At 37.6% G+C, this 15,817-nt stretch overlaps 1 protein-coding gene across 2 annotated transcripts in view; it reads left to right on the forward strand.

The window, feature by feature from the left end:
• RAP2A (RAP2A, member of RAS oncogene family) overlaps positions 1–15,374 on the forward strand; it is a 31,589-nt gene extending 16,215 nt beyond the window's left edge. For both annotated transcript variants that reach the window (XM_041478275.1, XM_041478274.1), the window contains exon 3: positions 11,335–15,374. In XM_041478275.1, the coding sequence (XP_041334209.1) occupies positions 11,335–11,572 (238 nt within the window). In that variant the 3' untranslated portion in view covers positions 11,573–15,374. The remainder of the gene's footprint in view (positions 1–11,334) is intronic.
• The last annotated feature ends 443 nt before the right edge of the window (positions 15,375–15,817 follow it).

Raw genomic sequence — 15,817 nt, forward strand, 5'->3', positions numbered from 1 at the left:
AAAGTAGGCCATCTTCTGAAAAATATCCAGAGTTCCACCCTAATTGTACCATTGTGAGGAAGATCTGTCTCAGCAGAGCATTTTTTGCAAAGTATTTGTATGTGCATTGTGGGATGTTTTTATTAGCTTGAAGGACATTAAGCTGTATTCTTCTTTAGTTTCTAGGGCAACAAAAGTCTCTGCTTTGAACTAGACACACAAATTCTTTTCAGGCTATGCAGTATCATAAAAACTCCGGTATCTACCTGCCTTACCTTCTACTTAGGGACTGATGAAAGAGCAGAAGATCAGGCCAGGTTGTTTGCCAATTTGACCTGTTATTTTTGTTTTACTTTTTCTTTAGTTTTAGTGACCTGCAGCTAGGTTCATTGCAAACAGTCAAATTCTTTGAAAAGCAAATAAATAAAAGCCTCTATGGAACTGCAGTTTCTATCAGTATGTAATGCTCGATTCTGCAGACTAGATCGTGGCAATCAAATTATCAGAGGTCAGTTTTGTGACCAAGGTTTGCATTTCATGGGCCAGATCTGGGTAATGCCAAAAGTCAGGAGCACAGACTTTTTGGAGTAAAAGGTTCTTACCTTGAAATGGAAGAGAAACTGTTTCTTTCCCTGTGGTTCTGACTGGACAGGACAACATGATTGTTCCTGACCTCTAATCCTTTGGAAGTGGGTGATGCTACTAAGAAGGTTTTGAATTAATTGTTAGGCCTATTCTTGAAGACTGTAAAAGTGTCATTTTAATGAGCTAGAGAAAATCCTGTTAGAATAGTTTAAACAAGTTTTGCAGTGGAATTTTTATTAGTGATTATAAATTGGTTAAAATAGTATAAGAGTGTGTTGGCTTTGAAATGTGAACTAATACTTAGGGAACTATAGTCTTCTGGCCCTTTTAAAATGCATATGCATTTCACTATTTTTTGCTATTTTTACTTTATGTATCCACTAAAAAGTTTTCAATTTTATAGTTTAAATAAACAAGGATAAAGGGTTTGAAGTTGTCATTAACTTATGCTTGAGCTTTAGCTAATTCTGCAAAATCTGGTTAGTTCATTTTGCCTTCAAAATTCTAAGATATGGGTATCTCAAGGCCTGTAAGTATGATTATCACTTTCTCTACATAAATGAATGGCTATAACTATTTATATAACTCTGTCATTTGTTTCTCGGCCCATTTTCTATGTAAACAAGCACTGTGCAACTCAGTTGTCCACTTGTCTCATCTTCCTCCATCATCTGCCAGTAAGTTTTGAATTTGGCAGCACAGTTAAACTAAATTCAGCATTAGGACAAATTCCCAAAGAGATCGTGGAAGACCTGTCCTTGGAAGTTTTCAAAACTGAACTGTGCATGGCCCTGAGGAAGCTGGTTGAGATTTCCTGGCTGACCTTGCTCTGAGCAGGGGGTTGGACTGGAGACTTCCCAAGGTCCTTTCCTGCCCAGATCAACATCTGGAACAAATTAGAAGTCATGATTTAGTTCTTTCAGAATTGTTGGTGGGAAAGACACACTGTCACTGCTGTAGTTATGGAAGAAACTGGCACATGCTTAATTCTATTTATGGACTGGAGAATGATGAGGGGAGAAGTTGTAGGCAGAGGGAAAAACTAGAGCTTTAGATAGCAGCATTGATAGACTCTGTAAGAAACTAGACCTACCATTGTACTCATAAATTACTTTACAGACTCTGCGCTTTATACGAAGTCTGGATGCTGTTTCAGCTTTTCCAGGAGGATTGTTAACAGTATTTTATTGCAAAGATTTTTTTTTTTAGCTGAGCTACTGGCATAAACTTTGATATATCAGAATTGGTACAAATCTCTTTGGTCACTTTCTTTCTCCTCCCTCACCTTTGTCAGTGCTTGTTTGTACAGGAAGTTTACAGTGTATTTTAAAATATTACAGTAGTTTATCTAAACATTTGCACATCAAGATACACTTCTGAGAGAAATTTCTTGTGACAAAGCGTGTATTGATATATAGTAATACATTTTAGGGTCACTGTTGTTTGAACACAGCAATGTAATAATTTTAAACTATAAAACAACTGGAATCCATAGATTTGTATGATGTGCAAGAAGCTCACATTGCTTTTAATAGATATCTGCATTTTTTATTGCCTTTGTAAAGGCACCTATTCAGTTCCACATCACCAGAACAGGCAGGTTTTATGACCTGGTAGAGTTTTGTACAGAGGAGCAAGAAAGAGGAGAAATCTCTCAATGTCAGCGTATGTTTAAAGGTATTGTGAGCCTTTGCAGTTTCTGCTCAAGTTGGTGGTGTTGAAGTGAGGTAACAACCTTGACTTTGACCCCAAAGCTGGTTTTCTTGCTTCAAGGCACACCTAATCCACCAGCTTTATTCTTGCTGCTGACAGGTTTGATGTTGGCATGGAATCTGCCCTAACGTTCCTAATACTTGTAAAGAAATCCCAAAGTTTTGTGGTGTTACATAGCTTACTGCTGAGAATAGCTGGGATGCAGAGTGCTTTTTCAGTTGAAGAGCAAGCAAAACTGCTACTGCATGCTTGAAGATGTTCAGATTGCCTCCATCACTAAGGATGGAAGACCTCAGAAGTGTTTATGTGCCACAGGCAATAGAGGTTAAACTGACAACTCTTCTTCAGATGGAGAGCAGAGGTCCAGAGTTCAAGGGACTTGCTAGAAATTGCACAGGTGGTCTGTAACAGGGTGTGAAACTGAACCCACATCTCTTAAATCACATATCAGCATTCCTCTTGCTTGATGCTTAATGTTTTTGCTCTAAGATATTGAGGATAAGATTTAATTTTAAGTGGCTATGTCTGAAAAAAGTTGTCATTTAAAAGAAATTTTTTTTTTTTTGAGAATTCAATATACAAATAAAAGATAGATGGTAGCCTCTCTAATTTTAGAATCTTCTATATGTTGCACATTTGGTAGGTACTGAAAGCCTTTACATATTCAGTCATGCTCATTGTATTGGAATAAACATTAGTATATTAGCATGGATATGGCTTAAAAATATTCAAGGTAAGAAAACGATTGTGGTTATTAAGAATAATTTTCAATTATGGATGCAAAGCTTAAATATTGAAATGCGAGACCTAATTTTCAGGATGTTGAGTTATTCCTACAGCTAGTAGCAGTAATTTTTAAAAAAATTAGGTGCTCGGCTTTAATGTCTGGAAATTTTTTGAGCAAGAGCTTTTTGTATTTAAGAAACCGTAGCATGCCTTATAGTCTGTTAGTAGTTTTCTTGACAAGTAGACTTCTTTCAATATGACCTGAGTAGAGAGACAGGAGCTAGATGAAATTGGTGCAGCTGTGAGAATCTCAGATTGGTAGGATGTTCTGATTTTCTTGTTGCTTTTAGAAACAAGGCACAGTAACAGAAACAGGTAAAACAGTTGCCTTGTATTTACTTGTGGTTATTGCTTCTTAAGCTAAACCAAGGAACAGAAAATTCCCATTTGAAAATTCCAGTGTTTCTGAGTTGCTAAATGTGCCAAGGATTTCAACAAGATGATGTTGATGCTCAGTTGTGTAAGATGAGGATTTTGATTGGCATAGAGAGGGAACTCGAGGATTAAAATCTTGTTTGGATATGCTCCCAGCAAACCTGCTGCTAAGAAGGTAGATTTTATATATCCCTTAGAGTCTTTTCAGTCTTGATAATAGACTTCAGTGTTAGCTATGAATTTTAATGATATATGCTAGAGAGAAATGTCCTTTTTAAGTTGAAAAATAACTTCTTGTTTGTGAAGACTTCAGAGCATCTGAAATGGCAGTAGATGAGAACTGAAGCTACTTGTGTCATTGGCTCCTTGTCATCCCCAGCACTCAGAAAGCTATTTTCCTTCACCTGTGCTAGAGCCTTACATTGAGGGGAACAGACAGCATCATGGGACGTAGTTTAAACATTCATGGAGCTCTGCAAGCTTAATGAGAAAATGTCTCCCTAACATCTTAATGATCGGGGATTTTTTTTTTTTTTAAGCCTTACTTTAGTGACTAGTGAACCCTTAAGACATGTTGATAGAATTTTGAATTTTCAGATGCTCTTGACATTTTATCTTAAAAAGCTGGAGGGAGAGCCAAAAGTAGGCTCTGTGTGTAGTGACTTGCAGAAGCGAGCTGAAAACATGGAAGGAGATTGTTATTCTAGTTCTCCTATGGAATCTTAGTTGCAGAAAATCCTCTGTTGATAAGAATTTTTCTCTGAAGTGAATGGAAATGACCTGTGAAGATCTTTGGTGTCCTTCATAAAGAGATGATGTGGTCATTCTCATACCATTCTCCTGTTTCATCTGTTGCAGCAGGGGAAGGTAAGTTTACTGCATGGCCTTTGAGTATGTGTGTTGGGTTGTACAATCCATGGTTCTAGTCCCTTGGAAGGTCTCAGCTGTAAGCTGCTTGGGAATAATGCATGCAAGTGCTTATTGTGAGAGCTGGGAAGAAGATATTTATAGTGCTTCTGTATACTGTAGTTGGTTGTTGTTTCTTGGGCTTTTGCTTGGAACTATTTCCTCTAATTTCTTACAAGCACAGCACCAATGGTGAGCCAAACTGGCAAGTGAAGCCAGTTCTAACACCCACAGAACTGAATTGGCTTTAAAGTATTTTATTTAAGCTGAGGGCATTATTTCCAGAAAGTTTCATGTATAAGAACAAAGATTCTGAAGCCTCCTCAAAAGTGATATGGTGTGATGTTATTTATTATTCTAATATTATCCTCCCAAGTTGTTTTGCAATTATTATTTAATTTGCTGTCCTATGAGTAAGTCCAATTATCATGACTTTATATACCTCAATCTATCCATCTGAAGAGTTTGTTTTCCCAAAGGCTATGTAAGGAGTTCGTGTCAAAGCCTAGAATAAAATGTTAGATCCCAGTCCCGCAATTAGACCATACACTATTCTTTATAGCAAACTGATTCATGAGTCAGCCACCTAATTGCAGTGGGACTTCCAATAAACTCTTTAACGTCTACTCATTTATAAAAATTATTTTAAGACTATTTTTTTAGTTGGGAGTTATTGCTTATGAAATTAAATCACTACACAATATAACTTACAAAACTGAATATTAAATGCAATTAATTAGTAAACCGGAATGACTTGTTTGCAGCAGAATCGTGGGAGTTTTACAGCTGTTCTGTGTGGTTTTGCCTGAGAAGCTGTAAAAATTTCCATTAGATGGAAAAGTGCTCAAACTTTGCAGAAAGCTACCTTTGTCTAGATTTGAGTATCTCTCTGGCACATTTATACATGTATACAGGTATTGACATGTCTTTATTGGTGTCTATTTGCAGGAGTCCACGGAAACATAATTCTGCACAATGACCCCCTAATAGCTGCAGTTTTTAAAGCTACCAAAATACAAAGAGTAGGGGTTTGGTAAAAGTGAGGTGTCTCCTCTGTCTGAGTGTCTTAAGGTAGTAATAGCTTCAGTTGTGTGTTTGTATATATATATTTTTTTTTTCCTGCTGCTTTGGTTCAAGAATTGGGTTAAGCTTCAAGAAAGGGTTAAGATGGTTTTCTCCTTGAAAATTCTGTGGTATTGCTTCCTCTCATCCTGGTGTTTGAGAGGCTCAGAATCAGGCTGGGGAACACTCGGTGCCTTTTCTTATCCTCCATAGCTGATGTGAGTTTTAGCTGTCAAGGTTTTTGCATTAAATATCAAGTAATTATGTGAAAGATATTAGAAAAATTCTTGATAGTTACACTTGGAATATGTTCTTCCTCTAAAGGAGGAAACTGCTTGTTCAACTTATGACAGATTTTACTGAAGGCCATCACAGTTTGCAAGTTACATTACAAAAGGATATTTAGTTATATTTAGTGTGAATTTGTAAGTAACCTAATAGATTTAAGTGTCATTTCTGGTACTTTATTTTATATTACCCATAACTCTTTTGCTGTGTATTTTGGCAAGATTCATACCACAAATTTTTTTAAGTCTAAAATGAAGAACAATTTTTTAATTGACTTTTTGATATTATTTGCATAATTTTCAACACTAATATCTTTATCCCTTAAATTAATTTCCTTTTATAAATACTATCAAAAGTGACAGAAATGCATTACAAAAAAAAAGGAGAGAAAGATAGATACCCTGTATATAGAAAGTAATAAAGGAGATTTAGTACTGGAGACTCCTTTTGATTATTCCATATAGATACCTTTTGTATTTCAGTAGTCTCAGTTTTTATCGTATAAAGCTGTAATCATGCATCTTCCCAAAAACTTCAACAGGACTTTAAAAAATGGTCTTTAAGAATACATGGTATTATCTTGGGGGTTTTTTATTACACAGATTGATTTGGTTGAAAATATTTGGGTCTGATATGAAGCCCAGGGAAAAAAAATCTTAGAAAAGAGACACCACCTCCAGAATGTCAAATTAGATAACAGGAACCTGTTTGTACATTTTTCTCTACTGACTACTGCAACTCACACATGCACACAGGGCATAGGGGTACTGGGCAATCTCTACCACTCTTTAAAGGAATCAGATCAGTTTATTAGCCTTGGTGTGTGTTTGGGGGTTTTGTTTTTAAATTCTTGCTGTTTCAGTCTTCATTTTTATTATATTTTCACTGCACATCATCTTTGTTTTTATCTTTATCCAATGACAGTCCTAACCAGAAATCTGAGAAATACCTTGTAAAAGAAGTCAGGTACTGCCCATGTTTTTTGGGGTGTGATTGGCGGTGGAAAAGCTGTGAGGAAAAAGTCTCTGAAGATCATTCTCATACCATTCACCTTGACGCTTTCTAAATGTTCTAAGCTGTTATTCAAAATGTACATAGTAATCTAAACAGAAATATGGATGATGTGTGTGCTGTGTGAGGCAAGATAAAATATAAAATATTTATTGCTGTGTGACATATAAGGCTGTGTGGTCAGTGGTGTATAACTGGGCCACATAAAACATTTGATGTTTGTGTGTTTATTGATTTTGTGTGTCTGTGGTGTCCATCCTCAGGAAAACTGAGATTTATTGTGGGCTATTGGTCCCAGGTGTTTATTAAAGATGGGTAACAGGGTGGGTTTTAGCACTGAATTTATCTAGAACTCGGAAATACACTCTGATTGTCTTTTATGGGGCAATGACTGTACCTTGCCAGTAGTGGAAACCGTAGATATGATGGCATTTGACTCTGTACTGGTGTCTTTCATGGGGCTATAAATGTCTGCAGTCCTGTTACCTCTTCAGGAGTCGCCACTGCTCAGTATTGGCCATATTGGAGCTGCAGATAATGAGATGATTTAAACAGGGTGAAGTGCCTTGTTCTTTAATCATGTTCTGCAAACACATGTAATTGGTCTTGCAAAAATTTGTTCCTGAAGAGGTCTTAAAAAGTCAAGCCTTCCCCAGCTACATTTGAGAGTGTTTCTTACAGGCTCTGCTGTATTTGCCCCAGAATACATACTGTGCTGCTTTGATACTGACAAAAGTAGCAGCAGTTCTTATTTTCAGGTGGCCTTTGTGCTTTTCATTAGGAATGATCAGTGCTGCTCAAAGCTTTTCAGCCATACTGAGAAAATTGGATTTTCCTGCTCCAGAAATGAGCAGAACTGTGCCACTTTCCCATTGCTCAGGGAACAGGCAGGGGCAGGTGGGCTGCAGCAAAAGGCAAAACTTCTGCCCAGTTCCTGCTGCGGGCTGAGCTGTTCTCTCACAGATCCTGTGATGGGAACAGCAGCCTAGATTCACAACTTCAGTATAGGTGGTGGGGTTTTAGCCTCTCTTGCTCTGCTAAAAGTATTTGCGAGTTAGATCCTACTGGAGGAAGGATTTGTGAATTCCTGTGTTTGATTTTTGTGGCTGTGTGGAAGGATTCTGCGTTGCTGCTTGGACATTGCAAGTGGCTCTCTTTTTTTTGTTTATTTGGTTTTTTCCTTTGTAAAGAACCTATTTTTCTCTTGGGCCACTGAAATTCAACGGGGTGAAAAGCCTGTGAAGAAGAGATTATCTTCCCTTCAAATTTCATTAGGATCTTATAATTACCCCAGATCTGAGAAACTGCCCTTCCCTTGGTGGGCCTGCGTTGCCACACACCACCTGAGTGGTGGCTGGTCAAAGCTCTGAGTATCAAGTGGAGTGACCAGATGCAGGCAGAAGTTGCCTCCAGTGAGATCAGCAGCTGTAGTAAGGAAAGTATTGAGCCTGTACTCATCAGAAAAACAATTGCTCAGGATACTAAGTGAGGCAGGAAATTCTGGCAGTGTTGAGAGGTAAGGGGTGCAGAGCTAGCTTGAACTTCAGAGCTTGTAGAGTTTGATTTAGACAAGAGCTAGATTTTCCACAATGTGTTACCAGAATTCAAAACTGGAAAGTGCAAAGCCCTGAGGAGTCTGAATGAAGACACACCGTTCATCATCCTCTTGGTACTTGGGGAGTATGATACACAGAAGTCTGGTCTGACTCCCTCCACTCAGCTTGGGTCTGGCAGGACTGATACTGAGCTGGAGCACTTCAGTCCAGCTTATACCAGAGCCAGTCTTCTGCTCAGTGTCTGTGGACTGTTTTTCCATTATTTGCTGTTTTCTAGGTAGTAGACACTGACTCTTTGATGTAGAAAGAAAAATGGTATTTATTATAGACAGGCGTAGAGTATAAAAATCTAAAATATGTGTCACACAGAATGTGTATATATATAAAATGTGTTTTCTCTGTAAAATTAACTACTCAAAATCTAGGTAGTATAGGGATGTATTCTGCAAGAGCAACTTTATTTTTGCTAAGAAGACATACTGAGAGCTTTGCAGAAACACTTTCTTACACATTTCAGTATTGTAAAGTCATTGGTGAATCTGAATTATAAGGTGAATAAGGCTATTGACTGTAGGATCTCATTTTAGATGGTGAAGGTAGGTAATGAATTGGGTAAATGCAACAGGAAAAGCAATACAGAAAATTGCTTCTCTCAGTTCCACCTAATAGTTCCTTGATGGTCCTGTGCCAAATAAATTAAACTAGGCTTTTCACATCTTTTCTGTCAGCTCATCAGTTCTTTATGTTCTTCAGTACAAAACATCAGGCTTTCCACTGCTCCATTTCCCAGGTGCTGAGTACTCATAGCATATAGACACTCAGATGTTTAGTTGCCCAGTTTTTCCAGGGTTCCTAAACCTTTTAAGCACTTGAATTTTTTAGTGGAACTGACTATAATTCTGCAACAAGTGTGTATGTGTTTCCTTATATGTTTCTCAACAATAGAGTGATGTCACAAAACTCAGAGAGGTGATCTTGTGTTTTAAATCTGGCTCATCTATTTCTTCACTGGGCATTTCTCAAGCACCTGCTTTGGATTTCTCAGTTTTACCAGAGGGCAAGCCAGTGGAGAGTGAGGGGAAATTCAGGGCCTTCAGAAATCAAGAAATTCAGTGAAGGGGGGTACCTGATTCCATTTCCACTAAAGGATTTTTTAATGCTGTATAGCAAATACAATAGGGCACATGCATCTGAACAATAAAGATAAGACAGCAATTCAGTGTTACTCTTTATCTGTTGAATGCCATCCATCTTATGTAATTAAAGACTATGCTATCTTGTTTAAATGCAGGAGGACAGATTTCAAGATGCTTGTGTGTATTTTGGTACTTTATTAATGGCAGCTTAGTTCTTGCAAGAGTTCCAAAGATATCATTGTGCTAAACACTTGTTCACAGAGTAAGAAATGGATTGTGTCTCTTCTTCTGGTAAATCAAAGCAGGAAAAATGGCAGAAGTGAGGGGAATTCTCTGCAATTATTGATGACAGCCCTGGGCTATGGATCAAATGACATTCTCTTAGTAAGCAAAGAGGCATAACAAAGTGTAGATTTTCAGCTACATCTTGACATAGTTGGACAAATTTTTTATACTAGTCTGGTGATGTAAGAGTTGCTGATGTGGTTTGAGACATTATTGGCCTTACATCCTTTTGGACCCTGGGGGAGCCCACCGTCCCTGCAGCAGGAGCACACAGGGTACCTGTTCCCATGCAGAGTGGGGACAGACAGGGAAAACAGGCTGTTCCCCTCAACCAGATGAGGCAGATGCACCAGCACTGCTCTGCTGCCTTGCCTGGCAGGCAGGGGGCATGGGTGGGAGGGATGAAGAAGGTGGCTTAAGAAGGGTGTCATCTTCAGCTGCTGCAGGTGTCAGCTGTGTCTTTTGTCTGCCCACAGTTCAGTCTTACTCCAGCAATTTGACTCAAAGCAATACTACTAAGAAAATATGAAGGAGAAAATCAGGTTTAAGTTAAGAAGGTACTATCTTGCTTCTCTTAGGTCTGGTTTGAATGCTGAAAAGTCATGAGTGGTTTTTCTCTCAGTCCTAGTTGCTTTCATGAGAAAACCTGTGTTAAGAGTATTTTGGAAATAGACCCAGTGTTTTCTTCTCTCTTTTCTTTTCTGTGGCAAATATGTAAATTCAAAGCCTGATGAAACACTTAGTTTCATGTCTGAAGAAAGGTTTATGAATGTGAGGATGGAAAAAAAAACCAGCAGGCATTTCAATTTTGTAAAAAAATTTGGCAAGGATCCTTTCACAAGGAGGTGCAAAGTAAAGAATTCCTTCATAGCAACATGATCTGTTGTGCTGTCCAAGCTGATTATGAAGCAGAACTGTGATAGTATTGCCTGGAACTTAATTGTGATTTTTTTTGTCTCTTCGACTTGTTTAACTGGCATCATGATGTGAATGCTGCAAGGGAGAGATATACATTCTGTATTATCTAATTTGTGTTTTTATGTAACAGTACTTATGTGTGTATGCAGTACTTCAAGTGGACTACATTTCCTGAAATTTGGAATTAATTTACTGGCCCTTTGGTTTTGTCTCATTTATTGCTATTCAGAGAGTTCTGTGTATATTGACCAAAGGTAAATGTGCTCTTGAAAGGGAGAGTGTTACATCATTACCCCAAGCAGGAGATACAAAATATCTGTTCTGGGAGAAGGAGAGTGTAATGTTGAAGGGAGGATTTGGTGTCCATCCTGTTCTTGCACGTGGAGATTGCAAACAGAGAAAATAGTATTATATTCCTCATTTTTGTAGTGTGAAAGTATTCCTGGCGTGTTTCCTGGGGGAATGGAAAATTCAGAGGAGTAAGATTTTTGTAGAACTCTGAAACCTCTGAGGGGAGCAAGATGTGCAACAAATTGCTAGAATGTGAAATACACATTTTTTCAAATGTAAAATTTTAAGATCTTCCAAATGTCTCTTTCTTGTAGGGCTTGTACTGTTTGCAAATAGATTTTTTTTCTTTTTCTTTTTTTTTTTTTTTTTTTACTTGAAGAATATTGCCATTTTTAAAAATTTAATTATTGTTGTTTTTTTTTTTTTTTTGTTTTAAACTGTAGGTATGAGAAGGTGCCAGTAATTCTGGTTGGTAATAAAGTGGACCTGGAAAGTGAGAGAGAAGTATCATTGAGTGAAGGCAGAGCCTTAGCTGAAGAATGGGGCTGCCCCTTTATGGAGACCTCTGCTAAAAGTAAAACAATGGTGGATGAGCTCTTTGCGGAAATTGTTAGACAAATGAACTATGCAGCACAGCCAGACAAAGATGATCCATGCTGTTCTGCGTGTAATATACAATAGCATTAAAAATGACCTAACCTGGACTTAATTTGAAGAAATTTTGTAAGGTGGTAAAACTGTCTACTTCACTTCCTGGTTTGTGGGTCACTTGAAATACATCTGTAGTGAAGTAGCAACATTAACTCAGAGCTGAGCATTGAAAGTCAATCACTGACTCTGAATATAATTGGGTTAAATGACCACATCTCACCCGTTTTTTCCCTTTGAGCACCTGCAATTTTATGGCACAGTCAGTTTATCTACAGGGTCGTTCCAGTCAAACGTACGTGTGTTGTCACGTCAGACAGCAACAACAGCAACTATTTCTGAAGAGGACAGAATCCTTTTGGAAACGAAGACGAAAGCAGTGGAGATGATATCTCTGAAGACCTTCCATGACAAGCATAAGCATGAAAAGGAAAGCCAAGTCTTTTGGTGTCTGATTACCGCGCTTCAGAATGGACACTATCACATGTGGCTGAGTTTGTTCAGTCAGTTATGTTGATTTCACCAGGACTTCTGACAGTGTTGGAGGAAAAGGCTACCAGAGACCCATACAGTTTGGATTCTTTTCAAAATCAATGCTATTATTTCTACGCTTTATCCCACATCTTGAAACAGAAAACATTGTATCAGTGTGTGAAACAAGAGGCAAGATCTGGAAACAAGTGACGGGTGAAGAAACAGTCTGGCATTGGAATGTTTTAAATCTTTCATTTTGCTGCTCGAAAATGGAGGATCGCTTCAGGTTTTGGTCTACAAAAAGCCAAACAAACCCTCTGTTTACAAAGCAGGAAGCATCTTTATTTTCACTTTACTGAACCAGGAGGAAGCAACTGTGATGAAAAAAAATTGCTGAGCCTTACTAACAAGGAACACTTTAATAGATTAACTAGTACCATCTTGTAAGGAAAATTAAGCCATGTTTCATCCATATGTTCCCTTCTGCAGAAACCTCGTGGGACAGTATGAACATCCTGCATTTTTAAGTTTGTTAAAGACAACAGTTTTTCTTGCCTTTAAGGGCTACATTCTCTGGTGTGATCCCAAACTAACATTTGAAAATCCAGTTTGCTATTTGATAGCTTTAATGTTGAAAACTTAAATTGAATAACCATGTGAAATCATTTGGTTCAGAGGTGAAATAGTTACAGTTGTAATTCCTTAGGTGAGTGTGGAAATGGCTCTTTAATTGCCTGACACACTATTCAAAGGTTGCCCCAATTATTGGAGTGTTTAATGGTGGGAGCAAATATTTTATTTGGAAAGGATGCTCGAGCTCTGACTTGCTAGTTTCGTAGCAGTGAAGTATTTATCATTTGCATGACTAATGGCACAGAAATACCTATTTCAAAGTCTTACAATCAAAGTATAGAAAAGTTTTCAATCGCAATGTTTAGACTTTAAATGCTGGAGAGATTGTCTTGAGCTGGATCTTTTATAGGTAAAATTGGCCATAAAAATACAGTCACTGAGCCTGTGGTCTAAATAACACCATGCGTTTATTAGTTTTTAAATCTTGTGCAGTAACAGTGTAGTTCCTTGTGTTTAAATGAGTGAAAATAGGGGTGCTGGGCTGTGTGTGTGTGTGTGTTGAGTGTGTATGTGTGTGTGTATATGGCCCTTAGAAATGCTGTAATTGGAGTTAGGTTCGAGAGTTTTGCCTCCATCTGCAGAACTTCCTAAAAGCGCTCTCATCTGCCACAAAGGACACTGGAGTAGGAAACACTTTGCAGATTTCCATACATAAATATCCTTAACATTTGAATTATAGTTCACTGGATGATAACTAAAGAAAATCATATTCACAGAAGAGAACTGACCAACTCTGCCCTTAATCTTTCAAGACCTTTCCACAACCAGTGTGACAAAGGGCATTAGATGTCACAGAGCATTAAGCCTTACTAGAACGTAAATGTAGCCCATTTCCCATCTACTTTGCAGAGCTTTTGTTACTGTACTTTGTTCTCTTAGGGAGATAGGCACACCGTTTATTTCTGGCATCTGAATGCCCATTTTGGGTGCTCTGAATCGCCCTCCTAGAGGCACCTACCTCTTTCCATGGACTGTATAGCAAACTTAGGCTTTTAACTTTAGTCCTCCAAGTCACGGAACTCACATGCCTAAACTAGATGGTATGAATGTTCTCTTACCACCCCCTGCCTGCCCATTGTGTCAGCTGCCATGCTTAAACAAGATGTGAGATGTTGGATTAATGATATTTCAGGGTTTCAGATATCTAGATTGGGAAATGGTTAATCAAGCAGCACAATCCATCCACAAAACAGCTTACCAGTGTGAGATCCACTGTGTAAGCACTCAAAAAAGAAAACCCACAAAAAAACAAACCAAAGCCAAATTTCAAACTGAGTTGGAAGTGCATGCTATGCGAGGTTATTTACAGAGATGTTAAAAATCTTACCTGACAGATTGTTCGTCAACCAAGAAAATGGCGTGAAGTAGAGTATAAACAGCCTAATGTGAAGTTCATGATATAAAGCAGATGGGCTTTAAATATAGGAAAAATTGCACAGTAAATTTGTAACAGAAATATTAAAGAAAATATCTCCCAGTTTTGTTTCTTCATTACACTCTTACATTTTCAAAAGCATAGGCCATATGTTAGCTACCATGCAACTTGGCTGGGGGAGCAAAGTGTAAGTGTTGTTTTTTATTGTATAGTTCTGAGGAAGTAGTTATGCACTATTTGTATTTCCACTAATGTGAAGATAGTGGAGCTTGAATCAATGACAGTTGCACTCAACAGATTTTTCAAGTTATAGGGATAGCAGAAAGGGCAGTAGGTGAGCCACACAGCGGCTGTATGGCCACCCTGCAGGAGTCACTGGTCTTGGGTCACTCTTTCATTTGTACCCTGATAGGATTACCAATTATAGTATTTGAAAGTTTCTTGTAACATGCCTTAAAATATTATGATTTGTTCCAAAGACCCATTTTTTCCTTTGGCTGTTCTTGTAGAGCTTTGTACTTTTCTACAAAGACAGCATTTCTCCAGTTTTGTTGGTTTTTTAAAAAAAAAAGTTGCAACTTTTATTCTTTTAAGCTATGATAGTGAGAGCAACTGTTTCCTCTTTCCCTTGAAAATACACACAAAAGAGATTCAAAGCAAACAAACCAGAATCAGATCAAGAGTGTTAAATACAACTTGCATTGGATTTTGTTTGATTTTTTTTCTGTTGTGCCCATCCCCCTGCCCACCCCTTCAGAGCATCAAGAAAAGAAATTTGGTGACATTTTCTGTTCTGATTCTAGCCTCTCCCTAACCCCAGTGCTACAGTTGCCATTACTTTTCTGTGGGAAAACTACTGGTATTTGCTTTCCTGTATAGAATGTTACCTAAAGATGTCAGCCATTTGGTTGGGGGGTTTTGTGCATGTTTGTTTTTAATTTTTTTTTTTTTATTTTTTCACCAGTGTGCCATCAAAGCACTGGTTAGGCTTTAATTGTGAAACTCCGCAACAAAAGCAAATGTTTGACAACTGCAGGAGGCTTTTATCTGCATTGTTGTGCATCTGTTAATTCTTGATCAGGGTTTGAAGAAAGACTGAAGTGGGTTCTGGAGTCAGACTTAACACTGTTGATTTGGAGTTTCCTAGGGGTGAATTAATGTATTTCACAGTTAATTGTTGAGCTCTAATACAACTGGCAACTTTAAATGGGGCAACAGTTTGTTTTGTAACAATGTCAGTTGTTTAAACCTTGATGTTTCAAATAAAACAAGAATTGTACATAGAACTCAATGCAAACTCAGCAGTTGTATTTGGAGTTAAATTATTTTAACAAATAAATTTATTTAATGAAATCTTCCTTGTATTTTCTGTATTGTCCATTTTGATTTGATTAAAAACTTCATCCAGAGCTGATGAGGGTGCCCAGTAATTGGAAACAACATTGCCAACTGTATTCAGTTCAGGAAAGTATTTCCTGCCAAAATGCTCCTCTGGTACAAATTAATTAGCAATAAGTAAAAATCAAATATAATTTATTTTTGATGAATGGATGGATGTTGTGATCTAAGTTATGAGCTTGATAAAGAACAATAGCAATGGAGAGGGGTTTTCTCTTCACTTTTCTTAGTGGGGTACACAGTGGCAATCAGTAATACTCAGTATTTTATAAGATACAGCTCTTGCTATGGCAAGAGAATAGTGCTTATTTAAATGTATAATGAAATGTTCAATATATAAAAAAGACCAAATAAAAACTTGTTCAATATATGATATAATTAATATGCAGAATTACTTC

Source organism: Pyrgilauda ruficollis, unplaced genomic scaffold (genome assembly GCF_017590135.1).
Source record: "Pyrgilauda ruficollis isolate IOZ18807 unplaced genomic scaffold, ASM1759013v1 scaffold44, whole genome shotgun sequence".
In the NCBI taxonomy this organism is placed as follows: Eukaryota; Metazoa; Chordata; class Aves; order Passeriformes; family Passeridae; genus Pyrgilauda; species Pyrgilauda ruficollis.